The 22,763-nt window shown below is 40.2% G+C and overlaps 1 protein-coding gene across 1 annotated transcript in view; it reads left to right on the top strand.

The window, feature by feature from the left end:
- The first annotated feature begins 2,831 nt into the window (after positions 1-2,831).
- SMC2 (structural maintenance of chromosomes 2) overlaps positions 2,832-22,763 on the top strand; it is a 1,579,182-nt gene continuing 1,559,250 nt past the window's right edge. The window contains exon 1 of the mRNA XM_044060351.1: positions 2,832-3,144. Coding sequence (XP_043916286.1) covers positions 2,977-3,144 — 168 coding nt within the window. The 5' untranslated portion in view covers positions 2,832-2,976. The remainder of the gene's footprint in view (positions 3,145-22,763) is intronic.

Raw genomic sequence — 22,763 nt, 5'->3', positions numbered from 1 at the left:
AAGACCAAGGACCCAGACAAATATAAAAAAAAACATTCTTTGTTCTGCAGGACCAAGGATCCAGACAAATATACAAACCACTCTTTCTGCATGATCAAGGATCCAGACCAATATACAAGCCAATCTTCATGAATGTTGTGATGTCCAATCCCTGGGCGAGTAATCAAGGAGCCTGAATCCTCCCCACTGGCACTGGCGAGGGAAGTTGGAACAAAAATAGATACACATTGTATTTCCAGATGCAGCTCTCTACATCAAGCACAGTTTCCCTTAAAAGCACACAGGGAACTCACTCAGTGTGGGGTCTAGCTTTCTTTCACTCTCTCCTGGTCCCCAATAAGACTCCCCACTGCCACAGCTGTAGGTTTGAGTCCTCAGCCAAGTTCTCCACCACTCTCTCTGTGAAACCAGTGCTCTGTGTCCCTGCTCCAAGCAGCTGACACACACACACACACACACACACACACTCTGAGATTTGATTTTCACACATACACCTGGGAAAGGATGGCACAGATTCATTAGCTAAAGCCCCTTCTGCGCAGAGTATAAGACTATAAGGTAGTTACACTGCCACTCCAAAGCCAGCTACTCTAAGACTCTTACAAGGGTGCCCAATTATACTGAGTGAAATTAATATTAATACAAATGATAGTGTTTGACCAATGTAGTGAGGCATTGCGGTGGTGGTGCTGCAGCAGCATTGCCGCCTCACAGTAAGAAGTTGTCCTGTTCGATTCTCAGCTACAGCGTCTTCTGTGTTGAGACATGTGTGAACGGGAGTACCTTCGTTGAAGGTTGTGCGTCAGGGCCGGCAACTCGGCACGTAAAAATCTACTGCCAATCATTAGCGGACCAGAGTTCTGCTGTGGCGACCCCTAACCGGGAAAAGCCGAAAGACACAAACAAAGTGAGGCATTGTCAGAGGTCCTAGCTGTGATGAGACCTCCTGTGAAGCAGAGACTGGCAAAAATTGTGTCATCTGGTCTATACTTATGTGCTATGACTATAGAGTATCAGAGTATAACTGATGCATTGTACTTGATTGGCTGTCCATGCTGTGTAACAGACATTACTATACCAACACAGGCCAGAGGAGGTGGACAGGTCATAGCATCACTTGCACAGGTGGAGTAAGGCACAGTGACAAGGGACAGCAATGCTAGCATAGCTGGAGAGGTAATGGCTGATGGATGCTTTAGTCACACACATAGCTAGGACATTAGGTGAAGTGAGGGGCCACTTTCTGCAATAATGGAGTGAACCTTCCTGGGTAGAACACTATCTGGATATACCATGTGGCCCCACAGTATTTGGAATGTAGATATCCTGTCCCTAGTGTGCAATACATTGTTGGTTGTGTGTGCAGGAACTCCACTAAGTCCCTTGCTGGTGCTGCTTTCCAACAGAAAGTTGGCATCCACAGCTCTGTAAACATACTCTGATAGGTGCCACTGCCTCCCTACTGTCTCCACCACCCCAATGGTGACCACAGCCCTGTGCACTGCTATAGTGTACCCATACCTTTCAACGTCTTAGCACAAGAAATGTGTACAAAGCCTAAAATAATGGCAGACAAAGGCCCAAAATAGAGACAGATTTTAATACTCTTAAAAAATTAGAAAGTTGCTAGAATAACGTCTGTGTTAGCATGCATTGTCTGAAGGATAGGAAGTCTGAAAGTCAAATGCATGCCATTTAGTGACTTTAGTTCTCAGTGATTTGCAAGATAACCACACATTTTATGAGGAACAGAACAAAAATATGGAAACAAAAACGTGGACATTCTGTGAAAATCTGGACAGCTGAGGTATGAATTAATTCATTTTGACATTGTGCGGCAGCTGTGGGCAAATTAGCCAGTTTTGCTGTTGATCACTCATGTTCAGCTAGCACTGCTATTGATCACTCATGTTCGGCTAGCAGTCTGTGCCTGGTGCACTACAGGCCCACCTCTGCTGTAACGTGTCCCGCTGTCAGTTCACAGATGACACCACCGGCACCTACGCAGCATGACAGTACAAGTGACAGAGTCTCCCTGTGCCTTGTCAGATTGTGTCCCTTCCTCTGGGACTGCCACCTGTAGCTGCTTGCTATCATTAAACGTTGTAGCAAACGACTTGCTACAATTGTTAAAGTTAAAAACAAAGTTTTCGTTCTGCTCCTTACTTTGCAGTTGAGGAATGCCAAATCAGGGAACAGTACCGGGCATAAAGATTAGCTAGCTACGGCACTGATTGGAGTCATGCACTCTGATAAATTTATGATGACACTGCTCAACAATCTGAAAACTCGCCAAGATCTTATCCACTAATGGGAAAAAGAGGTTAGGAAAGAAAGCTACCTTCTATAAACCTTCTCTTTTTGCATTGTTAAGGTGGAGCAGTGTACTCCTCATAATACCTGTCCAAAACAAATCACATTTAACCCCCAAAGAAATCAACAATACGCGGTTTTTCTACACTTTCCCGTCTCAGGCCTCCTTGTCTAATCGTTAAATTTGTAGTACAACTATTACTACCAAAAACAGAGCCACAGAATGAATCCATCCTACAGCAATTACACTTTACATACCGCCTAATGACGTAATTTAAAAAAAAAATGGTCCCATTACTAGTTGCCTTTCGTATGCCGGCTAAATACAAGTATTAACAGCCAGGTTGGCAAAACAGTGTTTCTAGTTAGTTTCAAACACATATGATATTTATACTTATAAAATGTTAGCATTATGATTCTACACGAGCACTTTATCTCAGTTTCAAAACTGTTTAATTATTTATCAGGCAGTTCTATTCACGTACCCCTGCCGGCGCCAATTTTTAAGTCTTTAGTATAACAGTCTAGTGTAACAGACTGGAAGTACGGGAAGTAAGAGTAATAGTGTTGGGGTTTGTTTTTGGTTTCATTTTATTGAAGTTTTAGGAACATAAAACAGCTACTTTGGATTGTACAGGTTGCTGGTTCTTTTTTCTTTCCATTATGCATATCAAGTCCATCATTATAGACGGGTTTAAATCGTATGCCCAGCGGACTGAGATCAATGGATTCGATCAGCTTTTTAACGCTATTACAGGTCTAAATGGCAGTGGCAAGTCAAACATCCTTGACTCCATATGCTTTCTGCTTGGGATTTCAAATCTAACTCAGGTACAATTAATAAAGCTTTGCTAATGCATATAAGGTGTTTGGACCGACTTGTGGTTATCTCTTTCTTAAAATGCTATTTGTGTGATGAAATTTGTTAAGCTGTGTTGTCTGTCCAGAATGTTTGACAGTATATTAGTTTAAGTATGGCATTTGTGTGGATTCCTTTTCTTGAGTGGATGGTGGTGATATAGGTTATGTGACGTGTATGGAAACTAGGCTTTGGCAAGGTCAGTAAATTATTATCCCATTCAAAGAGCATTCTTTCTTGACAGGGATTTAGCCAGACATTTCCATTTTGTACTCAGAATGTCAAAATGTTGCACTTCCTATTATTATTTTTAAGTTCCACCTCACTTCCAAAATGTTGTTCCAACACCTTTAGTACATAACTCCATTTTCAACTGCTACTAAAATTCAACTTAAAAAAAAATCCAGTTTTAGATTTCCAACCATGTCTGTAAAGTAATGGTTTAGGTAGGTGTAAATGTGTTTTGTCTTTATAGGTCATAATACTGCCAACAACATGTTTTCTCAGTTTTGTACACTGAGTTTGTAGAGTTACATCCTTTCTTCTTGCTTTTAGCTTGACATGTCCAAGTCAACCATACATTCACCTCATTTTTCCTTACTGTGCTTTTATTAACAAACTAGGTTGTATCACCAGCAAAACTGTAAGGATACACCACGAGAATAACTCCTTAAAATCTTCTTTTATTCAAATAAAACCAGATGACAGGATGGATCATCAGATCAATTAAATCAAATATCCACACTCCTTTTATATATTATATCCACCAATCAAATCTTGTCCTTAAGAGCCATTAATTAAATAATTTAATTCATCAATTAATACAAAATTCTCACAGCTGACTTCAGCCGAATGAATCTCAAAGGCGGTATGTGCTGTTCCAATCTTGTATACAGCGCTCTGTTTAAAGCGGACAGTACTTGTGTTAATCGCTTATAATTATTATCAGTTTTAAAAACTATAATATTACAAGTCTGTTACAATATTATATTTTACACCTGACAGACATAGTAAAACTATTTCATTCACCATATAAAAATGTAAAAATATCAAAATATAAAGACGTACCTGACATTCTTAGTAACTATAACATTCAATTCTTTGTAAAAATCAAACTTTATATTACAGAATCATGTCCTAAAACTTTCTCTCGCACAGCAAACCTTGTAACTATAATAAAGGGAGACAATTTCATCTCTGTATGTATTATTGCTCAATCTAAAAATAAAACAATCGAAATTAATATGGCAGAATCTTGTCCTAGGACCCTCTCTTGCACATTAATACATCTCTGCGTATTGTTGAAGAAAAAACATCGTAACTATAATAAATGCAGACACTTCATCTCTGTCTGCATTATTACACCATCTACAGATTCAATCCCTGTCCATAAAAGATACCATATACGTATTTAAAAAATGTTTCAAAAGAAGAAATATATATATATATAATGTATGTTTCTCTTATTACATTTCTATAGCAACAGTTGATGTTTACTCTGTCACATTTCCTACGTTATCTTATAAACAAGTCTACTTTTTATAAACTTCTTCTAGAGCGATTTTCTTTCAATATGTAGATTTTAAACCGTATATAGAGTGTATTCATAGAAAAGTAAATTCATAAGAATATATATCAAGGTGTATAATATTTTAAGCCTACCTCATTGCTAAAGCTCATCATATGTATCCAAAACTATTAGTTCCCTCATGTCTATGAGGTAAAGCATATATATTAATATATGTTCATATCTGTGCAATAAACAAGATATATTCTATATATAAAAAATATGCTTATCAAAATTCATTATAGTCAAATCTCCATCAGTATACTTGCACGTTGTTTTTAATGTGCATATAAATGTTGATAATTTACTCAAGGCTGAGACTAACAATAAAAATGAAAAGTAAAAATGAACTAAACAAGCCTGGCTCTTGATTTGATGTATGAGCCACTCTTAAAGTTATTATTTGTTCACTTAATTTAAATAAAGTCTTTTTCTACTTATTAAATTTATCTTGTCATTATAAGAACATAGATAACTTTCTCATTCTTCTCATGACAACCGCAGTCCAACTAATATTCATATTTAGGATTAAGTCTATTGCACTAAATTATTATTCCATTTATTTCCTCTTCTCAAGTATGGGTTTCAGGGACACAATTGTTTAAGCCTGGTTCTTTATGGGCACCTGTTCTAAAGAAAACTAGGTTGTATGTTTATGTATGTAACATATGGTAGTTCACTACTTTCATCATTGCTTTTATTTAGTTCAAAGCCTCACTTGTTTTTTTCTGTTTGCATTTTTATGTACTTCCACAATCTGTTGGTTTGTCTCTGCATTGCTAGGATATATAGTTTCTTGTAGGATGATTTTTTTTCTCTTGTTCCCTGTTTTTTTTTTTTTTTTTTTTCCCCAACCTGGTTATCTGTGTAAATACATGCAAATGTAGTATAATTGGTTATTTACATTTGTTAATCAAGTAAGCAGAATGGTCCAAGAACCCTTTTTAGATATGATGGCTACACAAGGTGTCAGCACTTGTATTGCTTGTAAACAGCAATTATTAAAAATATCAAGTATTAGTTACTATCTGTAAGAATGGAAGAAAAAAGTATATGTAGTGGTCTTGGCATATAGTGCACATGTTTGAGAAATGAACAAGAAGAAGTTCACAAGTATAGTTTTATATTTCAGACAAATTTAAGTGTGTAATATTTATTTTGAGTCTGTGAATGAGGTAGCTGAACTGCTTTAGGGATTCTTTTCAGCCATGACGCAGAATAACTGTCTGATAGCAATGAACAAGTAATGTACATTCATGTGTAGCGTACCTGCAGGTGTAGCTGAAGTAGATATGGGTTAATTCCTACTTCTGGTGACACCCCTATAGGCCCAACACACCAAGGTGGCAAGAATGACAGATTTTATTCTAGGTGGCAAGAATGACAGATTTTATTCTAGGTGACACATCTAGTTTCAAAAGCAATAGCACAACCACAAACAAATTATTTCAACAGTGCACTAGTTGGCAATAAGGCAAGGTGAGAAATGCATGCAGTAAAAACATACATTCACCCTCTTCCCCAGAACACCACAGAAAAAGGTCTTGGCATTCAAACATGCACAAAGAAAGCAGTGAAGTGTTGTAATGCAGCAATACAAGCACTGGAAAAATGCAATGTTATTAAGGAATAAAAGTTATAATACAACAATACAGATATGAGAAAATGCACTCTCATTGAGCAGCAAAATTCTTGAAGGCAGCAGTCCTAACATGAGCAAAATGCAATGTCCTTGAACAATAAAGATTTATAATGCAACAATACAAATGAGAAAATGCAATGTCATTTAGCAATGAAAGATTTATAATGCAGCAATACAAGCAATGTCATTGAGTAGTACTATAGCACCCTCAACCCCCTTGATCAATTCTAAACAAACCAAATATGAAACGCTCTATTATACCCTGTTCACTGGCCAGTGACTACTTACAAGTCTCGCAGCTGGCATGATGGGGCCCAAGTTGGAGCTCCTATGGATCCCAGTTATTTGTAATCCACAAAGCATTTTGGGGGGGGGATCCACAATCTTATAAAAATATAAAATGACGGCCAGAAACTCACTACTCCATCGAGTATCCTAGTGACCAGGCACAGTGGTTCCTCTGATGAGAAAAGTAGAAAAATCACCTGCCAGAACTCTGATAATCCTCTACGGCTTCTCTGTACTATGTCCAAAGGAACTCCTTTTCTTGCTGAATCATATGCAGGCGTGGAACTACTGGTTTGAGACTTCTCTCCCGATTCCCCAAAATGCCATCATCCAGGATTTCAGCAAAAGACAGACACAATCTGCTACTTCACTTCCCTGTCCCAAAGCAAATGAAAATACAGTCATGCTGCAAGGCCCTTTTCCCCTTCAGCTCCCTGTTTGTCTTCCCTCCTTCAGCTAGTATCTCAGTCTCCTCTCTTGCTTTCAAAATTCTTTTATATTCCTGAAAAGAGCTCCACCTTGTGGTGTAATGAAAAGCTACAGTCTATTACATATACAATGAAAAACAGTGGGAGCTACACTCATGCACCATCAACTGAACAATATTTTTGCATTCAAAAGGTACATTCCACCAAGGGTAATCAGCCTTGTGTGTAACTTGGGGAAGGGGTGTCACCACTGGAGTAGAAGGCATAAGGATTATGGGCACAGACTCTCCAATGAGCTGTGGTCACAGGTTACTATGTGCTGTGTCCCAAACTGTTATATGTAAGTCTCTGTGGAGGCCAGATCAGTCTCTGCAGTTTTGCTTCAGAAGAGACAGCTAAAGAATTTTGCTCGGAACATTTGTCACTCACATCACATTCAATGTCCAGTTCTTCAGTAGGCATATTGTCTACTTCTAAGATCTCCTCTTGTATAACTTCACTTTTGTTTTCCATATGACTGTCCTCAGCACTATTTTCTGAAGTTTGCATAGCAAGGCCTCCATCAGTATCGGGTTCTGTAAGAGGCACAGAAACATTACTTACTCTATTATTAGGTCTGGGCTGCTCAGAATGACCAGGAATGAATTCCGGTGCATTTACATTGATATTACAGCCCACGGGGTCTTGAACATCCTCATAAAAAAGCCCAGTGAAACCCCAGTCGTCATCCCTGTTCTCCTCTCCTTTAGCAGGAGGAAGCATAGGCTCTTGAACATTGGAGAGGATAGTTCCTCTCCGCCTTAGTCTCCTGGCTCGCCTTGAGTTAGGCTTCAGTAGAACCATTCTGGGTTCCGGATTCATGAGTCTCGCTGATTTTTGCCAAAGGCATCAAGTTGTTGCGGTGCCAGGTTTTAATGGGTCCTTCTTTCCCCTCAGAGCAAACTTGGTAGACAGGGATATTTGGTAGCTGAGAACAAATGATGTAGGTTCATAGGTTCATACTAGGCTATCTGCCCTAGGGCATTTAAAAGCCTAGCCAGAGTGTGTGTGGCTTTCACCACCCCTTAGGATGAGAATACTATACCCATTAGTTTGCTGTGCCTCTGTCCAGCAGTGATACAGAGATGATTCCCGGGGTAAACCTACGATCTCCCATCCACTCGTCAAGATTTCTCTTGAACAGAGTCAGTGAGGGGCTCTGCCTCACATGGACTGGGATTCTGTTCCATAGTGTAGGGAGTCTCTGGGTGATGAATCTGTCCCTCCAGCACGTCCTATTTATATCAGTGTTGAGGTTTAAGTCTCTTGCTCTCGTGGCTCTGGTGGATTTGTATTTTTTGAGGTGGAGCATGTCCATTAATTCCGGGTTGGACATGGCCTTGTATGTCAGGCACAGATCACCTCTGAGCAGACGGTATGCGACTGAATAGAGCTGGAGTTTCTTCAGTCGGGCATCGTATAACATATGTTTGAGCCCCTTTATCCTTTTGGTGAGGAACGTTTGGGGTCTTTCCAACTGCTGCAGGTGTCGGGTAAGGTACATTCCGAATGGGGCGTTGTACTCAATCTCAGATCCCTAGTGGTCAGCTAGTTTATACTTTCCTTGTAGTTCCACATTTCTCAAAAGAACTCTGTCCCCTAACTGCAAATCATGCATCTTTACTTTTTTTGCCATAGTGAGCCTTGTTTCGCTGATGTGTTTGTCCTGTTGATTTTTCAGCAAGCTCATAAGCCTGTCTGAGGTTCTTCTCGAGCCTCTCCACATAACTGCCATGAGATCGCACTGGTGTATCATCAGCTGTGACTCCAAAAGTGACGTCAACAGGAAGACAAGATTCTCTTGCAAACATTAGGAAGTAAGGTGAGAATCCTATAGCATAATTTTTAGTACTGTTGTAACCATGCACCACTGTGGCTACATGTCGACTCCACTGACTCTTCTCAGCAGATAGTCCCCAACATGTCTAGTAAAGTTCTGTTGAAACGCTCAGGCTGATGATCCCCTTGAGGATAAGGAGTGGTGCTGCTTTTTTGGACTCCCAACAGAGTGAGTAGTTCATGGACAAGCTTGCTCTCAAAATCACGTCCTTGATCAGAGTGTATCCTTTTTGGCGGGCCATAGTGTACAAAGAACTTCTCAACTAGTAGTTTTGCCACTGTAATAGCTTTCTGATCATGAGTGGGAAATGCTTGAGCGTATCTGGTGTAGTGGTCTGTCACCACCAGCACACTACTGATCCCGTCTTCATCCAGTTCAATGCACAGAATCTATACAGACCAGTTCCATGGGTCCATTAATTTCCATTTGACCCAGTGTGGGAGCTCTGGTCGGCAGAGTCTTTCTCTGAATGTAACAAAGACGTGTACGACAATCCTCAACATCTTGCTTCATGCATGGCCAGTAGAATCTGTCTCAAACCAGACCCATAGTTCTGTCATAACCAAGATGACAATGTTCATCATGCAATGACCGGAGTACTACTTTTCTATACTTCTGAGGAAGCAACAATTGCCATTTTTCACTGCCGAGTGCACTTTGAGATCTCCTATACACTAGTCCATTCTGTATCTGGAGTCTGTCCCATTCTTTGGCCAAAAGTCTTGCCAGAGGATTAATATCCGTGCGAAGCATATTAATTTGTTTCTTCTCTGTAGCAGCTACCACCAGCTGACCTAAGGGGTCTTTTCTTTGATCTCTGCTGAGGTCACTGTTACTCAAAGCTGGTAGTGATGAAGCCTGTGAAGTGACCATATTACAGTAAGCTTTGGGTATACTTGCTGCAGACAGAGTCAACTTCTGCGTTCAACATTCAGTGTGTTGATAGTAGGTTGCAACTGACGCACAGCTCTCACCCCTGGCGCTGGAGTTTCCACTCATTCATTGTCTGGGTGTAAATCTCCCTGAGGTCTTCTGGACAGACCATCAGCATCTCCATTTTTGTGTCCTGGGAGATATTTCAAACTGAAATTATAGTTGTATAGAGCTGCCATCCATCTGTGGCCAGTAGCATCTAGCTGTGCAGTGGTCTGGATGTATGTCAGAGGATTGTTGTCAGTCTGCACTTCAAATTCAGCCCTATAGAGAGTCATGCAGCTTGACCACTACCACCCACTTTAAGGCAAGGAATTCCAACTTGTGTGCAGGGTAGTTTCTTTCTGTGGGGGATAAACTCCGACTGACAAAAGCCACAGGTCTCAGCTTCTTGTCATACTCCTGGTAAAGGACTCCTCCTAAGCCATCCCTGCTAGCATCCACATGTAAAGTGTATGGCTTTTTTGAGTCGGCATATACCAGCACAGGGGCATGCATGAGGCAATACTTAAGCTGTTCAAATGACTCTTCGCACTCAGGAGCCCAACGACTCTGAGTTCTTTAGAACCTCTCGGTCCCATAGGTTTTTTTCACAAGGATATCTTTATCTTTTTCATCTGCTTTCTCATAATTTTGGAGCATATGGTTGAGGGGTCTTACTATCTTTGAAAATCCTTCCACAAACCTATAGTAACTGCAGAACCCCAGAAAGATCGCATCTCTGTGATTAGTTTTGGGTCTGGACCAAGATGTCACTGCTTTAACTTTGCTGGGATCTGTGGATATTCCATTTGCAGACACTACATGTCCCACATAGGTCACTAAAAGTTGGAAGAACTTGCATTTGTCCTATGACAACTGCAGGCCTTCCTTCTCAATCCTGTCCAATACCTTCATCGGTCTTTGTGCTCCTCTAGGGTCCTTCCAAAAGCAATTTTATGTCGTCCAGGTAGACTGACTTTCAGGAGAGGACTGTCCCCAACTGTTCTTTCCATGATTCTCTGGAAGGTTGCCGGTGCATTTGATAAACTTTGAGGTAGGCGATCAAATTTAAAAAAAAAAATCCCAAAGGGGTGATGAAGGCAGTCTTTTTATCTTCTGGGTGCATAGGGATTTGATAGTATCCACTCCTTAAGTTTAACACACTGAACTACTTACTGCCCACCAGACAATTTAGAGCATCTTCAATCTGGGGAGTTGTGTACTGTTCTGAAATGGTTCACTGATTCAGAGTACGATGGTCAACACACACACTAATTGACCCATTCTTTTTCCTGACAATGGGAGAGGCATATGGACTTATTGACTCAAATTATCTCTGTGGCTTTTGGCTTTTAGTTCTTCCAAATGTTTTCTTAAGTCCTCCAGGTCTCCTGGAACTACTCTTCTGGAATGTTGCCTGAAAGGGCCGGTCCTCTTTTACTCTTATTTGGTGTTCTGCACTTTTTGCACAGCTCACTTCTAGTTCACTAGTAGAAAAACAATTTTTCTTCTTCATTAGTAGCTCTCTAGCTATGGTTAGCCACTCAGGGGGCAAGTGACCACCTCATATATCAATATCTTCTAGCTTCAACCTGTTGGCCCTTCTCTTTCCTTGTCAACAGAGAAGCAGGTAAAGGAGTGGCAGCATAAACATTTCCCAAACTCACTTGTGAATGCAGTACAATGGGAGTACTTGCTTTATTCTTTAACCCCACAGGCAAAGTGTCATAAGGATGCTTTAACTTGTCCGCAGGCCAAACTTCTGGGACTAGCTCCAGTCCCGGTGTCAAGTCACTTTCTGGATCCGTTTCCATCATGAGATGAGAGAACTGTTTGTCCACACATCTTCACTTGGTCACTTAAGCAGGTGACCTGACCAGAATGATATGCTCTTTCCCAGACATGGTCCACACATGACCAATTTAATCTTTCTTACTGTCCTTCTCCCTTTGAAGGGCACAGAAAACTGGTCTCGGGAGAGGATGTAGTGTTGGGTGTTCCTGGGTCAACTGAGTCATAGCATTCTTCTGACGAGGTCAGTATTTGTCCCTACTAAAATAAAGGCTGAATCCTTTCCTTTTGGCCTGGGGCACACAACGGCGAGTGTTTCAAAAACTTCTGTTGACCCAACAACTGAAGTGGAAAATTCTAACTTGAGTGAGACATAAACATCATAAGGGAGCTTCATGTCACTTATCCCCCAGATCTCCAAATCTTCTAACTTTTCAAGTGGCAAATTTTTGGTAGAAGCTTCTGTACAGAATGGTGATTTGTGTACCAGTGTCCAACAGTGCTTTTTTTACTGACACAACAGAGGACTGTCCCAGTAGCCCATTGGGTAGTTTCTGTTTCCGGTGCTGTTCAGCTGTATGGCAGTCAGCATGTGGTTGAGGGTACCACCGGTTGACCTCACCATTTTAACGGATAAGACTCTTGCTTAGTAATGCTTTGTGGTCTGCGATAACTGAGATGGCTTTCCAATTTGGTTGTTCACCTCAGATGAGCTAGAAGTATGCATAGTAGGTAGTTTCTCTCCCCTGTTACAAAGGTTCGTGTGGAAAGGAGATCCATGATGCTGTCTCTTGAGGTTAGTTTTTATGGAGCTTTTTGTAACTGGGCACTCAGCTGGCTCCTTCACTGAGGCCCTTTGAAGTTCCCTGCATTGAACTAGCCAATAATAGTTTGTTCACACTTTTCAAATTCCCTCCTTTAGGACACTGTCACTTTATATGCCCTGCATCCTCAGTGAAAACAAAATCCAGTAGGAACTCTGAACATTGGCTGATTTGGTTCTTCCCGGAGTCCTTTCGTGGAGGTTCCAGCTGATGTATTCCTCCCTTCAGCTAAAGTTTCCACTGCTTTCTGCAACTGTCTTGGTGACTTAAGCTATGGCGTCTGTCAGGGAAGATGCCTGCATCTGCTACTGTGACACACTTACATTGCGGACACTCTGGGCCACGACTCCTGTTTGAGTATTGAGCATGGCTAGAGGCTCCTGCTGGTGTTCACTCAATGTTTTAATTGCTGTAGAACACTGAGATTTGGCTTCCAACAGGGCTTCCTCTTTAATCAACTGAGAATAAGTTAGTCTCTTCCTTAATTCTCATCCTCATTTTCCACACAATGGGGGTCCATAGCTTGAGCTCCCTGTAAAATTTGTCCGATCCTTACTTGGTCAACCAATTTCGGATCCACTCCCTTCTTTAGGGTGATCTGTTGGAGGATTTTATCTAATAACTTAACGTAATAAGTTTCTGACCAACTTCTTGGTATGTATGTTTAAACTGATACTGTAGGTCAGCAGCCCTCTTGGTCCTTCCAAACACATCCTGCAATACTCCTAAATAGTCCTTGGCAGTTCAGTCTTGTTTACCCATCCTTAGGTTGCGTATGGTATCTCTAGCTTTTCCCTTTAAACTTTCAGCTATCTGCTGCTGCTTCTTAGATTTTGGGATATCCTACTTCTCTAGGGCTTGTGAAGCCTTATCCATCCAGGACTCAAAATCTTCCTCTCCCTGAGGTGTGGGTTGTTTGCTAGAAAAGAAACGCAATTTGCGGTAGCCAAACCCAGTGAATGGCTGTGTAGGCTTTTATGCATTTTTCTACAATACTTCCCAAAGCATTCAAAACTTCAGGCCCTATAGTATTTATAGGCAGTGAAGCTGCAGCTTCTGGTGTAAGGTTCTGACCTACTTGGGTAGCTTCCACATGTATTTTCTCTGCTGCTGAGGTAGTGCATTTCTCAGGGATTACCACACGGACTGCACTCTCACCTGAAATTTGTATACTCGAAGGTATGTGCTCATACACTAAAGGACTTTTCCATTCTAATAAGGCCAATGTGCTTGCTCAGTAGGGTCCATAGTGCTGTCTAATAAATCCACGCCCTACAACTGTTAAGGATCCTGTGACTTGATGTATTTGCATATCAGTCCATGTGACCCCTGTCAACACCAGAACTAAGCAATGCTCTGAGCATTGTGCTGTTTGCACCACTTGGTGGCTACTTCTGGGTTCATGTTTCTGCTGAATTTGCTTTCCACACGTACAGGGAAATAGGGTGGAGTCCAAGGCAGTACAGGCAATCCTGGACGAGGCTGCAAATGTAGTGCACCTGCAGGTGTAGCTGAAGTAGATATGGGTTCCTTCCTACCTGACTCTAGTGACACCTTTATAGGCCCAACACACCAAGGTGGCAAGAATGACGCATTTTATTCTAGGTGACACATCTAGTTTCAAAAGCAAGAGCACAACCACAAACAAATTATTTCAACAGTGCACCAGTAAGCAATAAGGCAAGGTGAGATATATGCATGCAGTAAAAACATACAATTCACCCTCTTCCCCAGAACTCAACAGAAAAAGGACTTGACATTCAAACATGCACAAAGAATGCAATGTCAATGAGCAGTGAAGCTTTATAATGCAGCAATACAAACACTGGAGATGCAATTATGCAGTAAAAGTTATAGTACAACAATACAGATATGAGAGAATGCACTCTAATTGAGCAGCAAAATTCTGGAAGGCAGCAGTCCTAACATGAGCAAAATGCAATGTCATTGAACAATGAAGATTTATAATGCAACAATACAAATATGAGCAAATGCAATGTCATTGGGCAGTACTAATACCCTCAACCCCCTTGATCAATTCTAAACAAGTCAACTATGAAACGCTCTTTATTATACCCTGTTCACTGGCCAGTGACTACTTACAGTCTTGCTGCCGGCATGATGGGGCCCAAGTTGGAGCTCATATGGATCGAAGTTATTTGTAATCCACAAAAATATAAAATGACAGCCAGAGCCTATCACCACTGTGAGAATATCCTAGTGACCAGGCAGCGTGGTTCCTCTGATGAGAAAAGTAGAAGTAGAATCACCTGCCAGAACTCTGGTAATCATCTATGGCTTCTATGTACTAGGCCCAAAGGAACTTCTTTTCTTGCTGAATCATATGCAGGCATGGAACTACTGGTTTCAGACTTCTCTCCTTATTCCCCAAAGTACCATCATCCAGGATTTCAGCAAAAGACAGACACAATCTGCTACTTCACTTCTCTGTCCCAAAGCACTAGAAAAGAAAATCCAGTCATGCTGCAAGGCCCTTTTTCCCTTCAGCTCCCTGTTTGTCTTCCCTCCTTCAGCTAGTATTTCAGTCTCCTCTTTCACTTTCAAAATCATCTTTTATATTCCTGAAAAGACCTCTGCCTTGTGGTGTAATGAAAAACTACAGTCTATTACTTCTACAATGAAAAACAGTGGGAGCTACACGTGTAACATATAACCATTGATTGCATAGATGGAGGGTGATAGTGAGGCTCAGCGGGTTGTGTTGTACTAAGATATAGCAAGAGTTTCTCTGGTTTGATTCTCATTGGGGTGCCTTCTGTATGGAATTTGCATGTCAATCTTTTGTGTTTGCATGGATTATTTCCAAGTGCTGTGATTTATTCATACATTCCAAGTACATGCAGTAGGTGGACTGAACATTCTAAATTGGCTGTAGGAGTGCATGGATGTGTGTGGTACAGTATGACTGTGATAGGGCTGGCCTGAACATTTGCTCTAGCTGATGGACACTGATGTGACACACTGACCCCATGAACAAACACTGGCGGTTTGATGCTGATGTTGACATTTTGTATAGCACAGCGTTCTGACATTGTATAGATAGTGCAGTCTTTTTAAACATAACCTACACAGTAAAGAAAATAAAGTCAGAATGTAGTTCTTTCAGGTTACTTGGCTTGTATCAGTGCAGGCTTGTAATGGTGATATGTTGGAATGCTGAAGTTGGGTTACCTGTTAGTAAAAAGTGGTTGACAGATGTGCTGTCTTGTAAATTACTTTTGCCTTTTAGGCATAAGATATTAATTAAGTTAGGTAGATAGGAGAGATGTACTGAAAGTGTAAAGTGGGGGGAAAAGAAATGGGAAGACTTATTGCAAGTAAGAATTATAATATAATATATTCAGTATTTATGCTACTTGGTTTGCAGACATTTTATTAGGTTGACCACAATCAGGGTTTCATAAATGTTTTCAGGTATGTTTAGATGTTTGCGATGCATTACAACTGGGTTGTAAATGTATCCTCCTACCCAGTGGACTGAGCCTGATGGCTCCTTTACCTGCAGGCAATTTTCTAATTCATCATGCAGTAGCAGGAACTGAAGATTCGTGGGCAAGGCGAGAGTCCTAAGGTCCATTCATTCCTGCCTGAGAATCACCAATCAGTTGATATGCTCTGTCAACAGCCTGGTAGGAGGGAGTAGGCCATCCTGTCTTCTCCATCAGAGGAGGCTCTTCTGAGCTTCCAGTACTTACTGTGCGCTAAGAGGATGTGTGTCCTGAATTGTTTGTCTTCTTGCCATTCTTTGATTTTTGCATGCCATAATGGGCACACCAAGCTTCAGCTCCATGAGGTGAATGCTTAATACTCTTGCCAGGTCTTACCCATTTTTGTGATCAACAGCCAGCTCCTCTCCCATGATTTTTGATCAGAGCCACTCACTCTGGGATGGGTCAGTCAGCAATGGCTGCTCATTTCCCCTGATGGCTTCTAGAGGCACATGAGCCACTATTCGAGCTCTGGTCACCTGCAACATATTTGGGGCTTTATGCCACAGAGTTAGCAACTGTTTTAGAGATGTAGGTTAATATAGTTTCCTACCAAATTACATCACTAATTTACAATTACTTTTGTTTAATCCAGCAGTATAAAAGCTGGAACCAAGAATGATGTAAACGTTCCCTGCCCTCCTATGAATAGTAATGCAGTAAAATCGGCTTACTACGTTTAGTCTTCCATTCAGAAGTTTTTAGAACCTTTTTTATTTATTTTTTTTTTTTTATGGGTGCAAAACTACCTTTTTTGTATAAAAATATACATGTGAACATTTTTTTTTTTTAAATACAGAAACAAGTTGTTGAGCACCTTTAGACACTCTTTAAAGTAAAGTTAGCAATTAAATATTTACAGATTAAAGTGAAGTTCCTCTGTAGGTTTACTTTAACTTTTCAGGGTGGGGCTGAGTAGAGAAGAATGTCATACGTGAAGAACTAGAAGGTTGAGGCAAATGAGCTGGCAATGTCCTTAACCGAGAGTGAGAACAGTATTGAATCCAGTACAGAGCCAAAGGGACAGTTGAGAATGTTCAAGTAGTGGAGATTGATCATTAAGTAAAGAGAGGATACAAAAGGTGAGTGAGAGTTTGACACCCAGCTAATGGCTTGTGTTCCAAAGCCTATTTTCTAAAGTTTTTGTAGAAGGTAACTGACCCCTTCAGATGTCAGTGAATATGCTGGCGCATAGCTGTTTTATATATATATATGGTTGCAGTATAAGTGTGCCTATCATTGCTGAGGGACAGTAAGTAATATGTTTGTATTAATGAACTGCTGTATTTATCTATCAACATTTGATTGCCGGGGAGTCCAACTGGGGTAGAAGTCTATTTTCAGCAGAGGCCCAAGGAGAAAAGCTCAAGTTATTACAAAGCATTTTAAGAACAATTTTACAATCTTTTTATAAATGAAACAAAAACCTCTGCAGTTAAAATAAGTATAACACATTAGATACAATATAAGATATTGGTTAAGAAAAGTATATGACAGTCATTTAATATTTAGAGAAATTTTTGACACCTTTAATTTCTCCACACACTAAGGCTAATACAAACAGGAACTGCAATATGAAGTGAGGGAAAAACAGACTTATGACATATTTTGCGAGAGTCAAGCAAGTGAAGTAGCAGTTAGGAAGAAGGGAGAGTAAGGAGGCATAAGGAATGAAAAGGTATTTTTGCACATTTAGGGATATAGAATGAAAAGGCACACCACAGTCCAGAGTAACAAAAGGCACCACAGTAAAGAACAGCACCATTTTTTAAATGAGGATGAATTTTATACATTTGACAACCGAGTTTGAGTGTATTTATTGTGAAAGTCTTAAGTGAGATTTTTTTAAATTGATGGATGTCAGAGTATTTTTAAAATGGTTAAATTTGACTGGTTGGCATGGGTATAAAAGTTGTGTGTATTTTGTCATAATATTCTGAGGAAGCCTGGGAGATTCCCTGGTGAAAGTGCTTAACTTGCACTGTTATTAAAGTGAGTTCCTATTCTTTACATTTAGGGATATAGTTTTGAGCAAGAACAGCTCCAGAGTTTAGCTAGGAGTCAAAAAGCGTGGTTTTTGAAAGCTGGGAGGGAGGGTATAGACCTGATGGATATAGGGAAGGAGTTCCAAGCCTTAGCACCCTTGTAAGAGTACTGACAGTGATCAGCAGATTTGCTAGATTTGTAGATGGACAGGAGTTTTTGGTCACTGGAGTGCAATGACTGACTGGGAACATAGTTGTGTAGAATGTTTGTTTTTTTTTTTTTTTTAGTTCCAGACAGGCAGATGAATGCTGGATAATTTTACGGGTGGTAAGAATTTGTGTATATGTTAGTTGATGTGGCAGTTCTAACCAATTGATTTTTTTCACTGCTATACAGTGATGGTTTCTCAATGGGATATGTGCTGCAAGTTTTGTGGTGCCTGGTGGTTAGTAAGAATGGCAGCCCCATAAAGAAGAGTGAGGAGGGGATAATTAGTGGCAAGTGTGGTTTTTGGTTGCATCGGTGAGAAATTTTCTGGCTCTGTAGAGCATTCCTAGTTTTTGACCATTTTTTCTTATCCACTTTTGTATATGCAGATCAAAATGTAAAATCATCCACTATCACCCTTAATAGTTTGGTACAAGAAGTGACTCTAGTGGTTGTATTATTGAGAGTGGACTTTAAATTTTGTTCTCTCATGAGAGAGGGGTAGGGAGAGTAGTAGTTTTTTTTTTTGTTGAGCTGGTGAAGGTTTCTGAGTAATTTTTTAGAGGTGTCATGTCTATGTGCAAATAAGTAGGAATTATCTGCGTATTGTATTGTATTAGTGACCTGTTTAGAAGTATAGAGGATGTTGCTGAAAATGTTAGAGGAGAGGACCAAGGATAGAACCTTGTGGTACACTGGTGGAGACTTTGGAGGTAAGGGGAGAGCATGGAGTGCCATTTTACTAATGCCTATTGGACAGGTAGCTTTTGAACTATAGAAGGATAGGCTGAGAGAGACCTAGTGAGGACATTTTGAAGTAGAAGTTTGCTGTAATGACTTCAAAGGCCTTGGACAAGTCTAGAAAGGCTAGTTTGCCATCATCTCTGTCTTTATTGACAGTATCAAGATTAGAAGGGCAGTGCTAGTACTGTGGGAAGGATGAAAGCCATGTTGTGTAGGGGATAGGAGTTCTTTCTGTAGGAGATAGAGTAGCAATTGTGTTTGAATACATTTTTTCAAGTATTTTGGCGGATAAGATTGGTAGAGGTCTAAAGTTATTCATGTCTGTCGAATGTCCTGCTTTATCCCTCTACTGAATTTTCTACTTCATCTCTCTGCACAGTGCGAGACCTTTTTGCCAGATAGAGGAGAAAATGGGTTCCCTCTATTTTTAAGGACTGAGACAGGATAGGCAATGCTATTTGCTACTATTTTAGGCAATTGCTTGGAAGGTCATCAGCTGAAGAACACAGTTTGAGTAGTTTTGTATAGGATGTTGGCACAGGTTTGAAGGTGAAAGTGGATGGGATTTAGATGTTGAGGAATCCCCTGTGTAGAAATGCTATACTGTCTGTAAAATAAGGGTTGAACTGTATTTCAGTTTCAAGGGGTTTGGGTTGAATTTTTGGCCTGGATGCAAGATTTCTTTAATGGATGCCCTCTTTTTTTTTTTTTTTTTTTAGGGTTGTGTTTAGTATTATTCAGAAAGCTATTATAGTGTGGGGTGTGTGTGCTTTTTAGTACGAATGCAAAGCATTCTGACGTTTTCATGATATAAAGATGTTTGATATTTTTCCCATTCTTTCCATGCTTTTTCTCTATCCTGCATTAGCATTCCACTCTTTTTGGATAGCCAAATTGCATTATTTGTTTTCAGCCTCTCTCCCTTCTAGGCGGTGCAAGGCTATTTAGGATATTTTAGAAAAGTTTCATTGAATTCAGTTACAGCATTGTCTGAGGGGAGGATTTTTAGGAAGTTCCAGTTAATTGATGATAGTGTAGTAATGAACATTTCTGGGATAAACTTGGAAAGGTTATATGTTTTATAAATATGCTGTTCAAATGGATTTGTGAGGATGTCTGATCATATAGACTGGGAGATCACAGAGAGAGTCTGGCATTGTACCTGTGGTGGAGTATTTGTTAGGTTCTGAAACTAGGATCCAGTTTAATAGACAATTTTGTCTTGTTATTATGTGTGGGGCTATTAGCTGTGTGAAACCATCTAGCATGTAGTTTGTCCAACCAATTTGAAATTCATATCGCCTAGTAATTTTTCATGAGTAAATGTAATGGATGTCCAATATAGGATATCTTCCAGTAGTAGCTGTATAGTTGCCAGGAGGGGATATAAAGGACAGTAATACATATAGTTATAATTGTATATTTTGAGGAAAGCAATAAGAAGCTCTGCTGAACTGAATCTTGTTTGTTGTAAGGGGAAAGGTAGTCAATAGTTGGAAATATTAAAGCAATGCCACCTTTTCCTCTTTATGTGATCATTACGGATATAGCCAGGATGTATAACTTGAGTTGTTTATGCTGGATTTAAGCCGAGTTTGTTATGGTGAGAACATCGGGTTTATGTTTGGTAATCCAGGCATGTAACTTCTGACATTTATTCCAGCAAAAATGAGATCACCAGGGTTGGGGATTGGCTGCTGTTGGGTTATAGAAGTGTGTGGAAGAGAACTATCTTTGTGGTCATTGCGACAGGTGGGGCCAGAATTAGTGTTTGTATCTCCTCCTAGAAGGATTTTAGTATAATGGGGCACTAAGCATACTTGTTTTCTGCAGAGGATTCTTGCAATTAATTTTGTTTTGGTTCGAGTCAAAGCAAAATTGATTAGTCTATTTTTGGAATAAAGGTGAGGGGCAATATTGAATAGGTTTGGTGCAACATGTGGAGAGTTGTCAGAAGAAAAAATTCAAGTGAGTCACATCTGCCTCAGGTGATGAAAATTTCCTTTATTAACTGCTAACCAGATTACAGCAACATGTTGGCCAAGATGATCTCAATCTGATCAGCTTGGTTACTGACATCAACTTTTATACTTTCCTGTTACTAGCTAAAATAGCTTTTGTTACATTTCTAACAGTTGACAGTTGGCTATGAAAAACATCTAGGATCACAATTTACCTCAAAACCACAGCTAGTGTAGAATGTTTACCTCAAAACCACAGTTAGTGTAGAACGTTTACCTCAAAACCACAGTGGTAGCTAGAATCTTCCAGAGCCTGCCTCAGTAAATTAACTCTTATTCAAAAGTATAGAAAACGGGTGTTGTTCAAGTTCATAAGCAAACTACGTCGATCATAGATAAAGCCCATCTTTAATAAACATGGTTCAATGACCTTTTCTTACCAACACTTCAGCAAATAGCATATTCATCTTGCTAGATGGGAGAAAGAGACAAATAATAGTATGTTTTTTAAAACTTTTTCTCTTAACATTTCCCCCCCTCAAAACACTTTTATTTGTCTTTTATTTCAGCAATATATGGTAAAAACTTAAGCTTTTCTTTGCATACATTACTTCATAGGCAAGACAAACTTTTAAACTCCAAAAAACATTTACAAAAGTCACATTTCAATGTATTCACTTTCACCAGTCTGTTGCAACTGCTGGTACATCGTTTTCGTAACAGCAGTATCAACCAGTCTTTGTAGAAGACCTCTGATACAGGGTATATAACAGCAACCACATACCACCACGATAGCCACAGCGACTCCGGACACCAGGAAACTGCTGATGAGATGACTCCATTTTCCAAACCACGCTCGTAGAAAGTCTGTGAAGGGATTACTTACCCCAGAGTTCTCTGCCAATTCGGATAACATCTCCAAACCTTTCAAAGCTCGAGTGATGCTCCCATCAGGGGCAGTGTTATTCGGAATATATGTACAACAGAAAGTCCCAAACATCCTGCAAACTCCTCCTTCTTTGGCCAGGAGCATATCCAATGCAATTCGATTCTGCCATGCCACCTGCAAAGTGGCCTCCAGTTGTTCAGCAATACCTTTCAATGCATCTTTGGTATAGTTCACAAAACGCTGCTGGTTATAGTAAATGTAGTTGATCCAGTCCACATTCTTATTGGGTTGAATCCAGACAAAGATGGATGCAAAACCAGCTGCTATTTGGTTTATTGCTTTGTATTCATCAGGCACGCCTCTTGGTACGCCAATGCTATCGATGTAGACACTGCTATCGAAGGATTGCTTCGGTGCCTCTCTTTTTCTCTTATTCAACCACCTCTGCTTTATTTCAGGTTCTCTTACGAAATTGCTTGCTGGAACTGGGAAAATGTAGAATGGCAGAATTAACTTTGCGAGTGCACAAGTTCCCTTCCAGGGAATCGTAAGCCTTGATCTGAGTTTGGCAGACGTATGGTGGTTATGTGGAGACAACAAACTATGAGTTTGGTTCTCCAGAAATGGATTCCCGTTGCCATTCACAGTAACATTGCAATAGTTCTGTCCCATATTGCCATAATTCTTTCCTGTGCCATCTCTGGAATTGCACATATACGAACCTGGATAAGAGCTTGATGTAGGCGGTTTCTCAACTTTGCTTATGACTGGAAAACGCTGGGTTTCATTTTTGCATTTATCTTTGGTTTTGTTAACAGACCCGTCAAATTACCTTCAGCTTGCATTAATGGGACTGTCGCTAGTTGCGGTTTACCTTCAGCACAAGAAACACAGTTCTCACTATGTGCCTCTCGGGTACTATATCTAACCCAAGATATAACCATTCATTATGGTGTACGAA

This window comes from Protopterus annectens, chromosome 2.part0, assembly GCF_019279795.1.
Source record: "Protopterus annectens isolate FY-2018-M chromosome 2.part0, PAN1.0, whole genome shotgun sequence".
NCBI classification, from domain to species: Eukaryota; Metazoa; Chordata; order Ceratodontiformes; family Protopteridae; genus Protopterus; species Protopterus annectens.
Note: the sequence above shows the minus strand (reverse complement) of the source record. Positions and strands in the feature narration are given on the sequence as shown.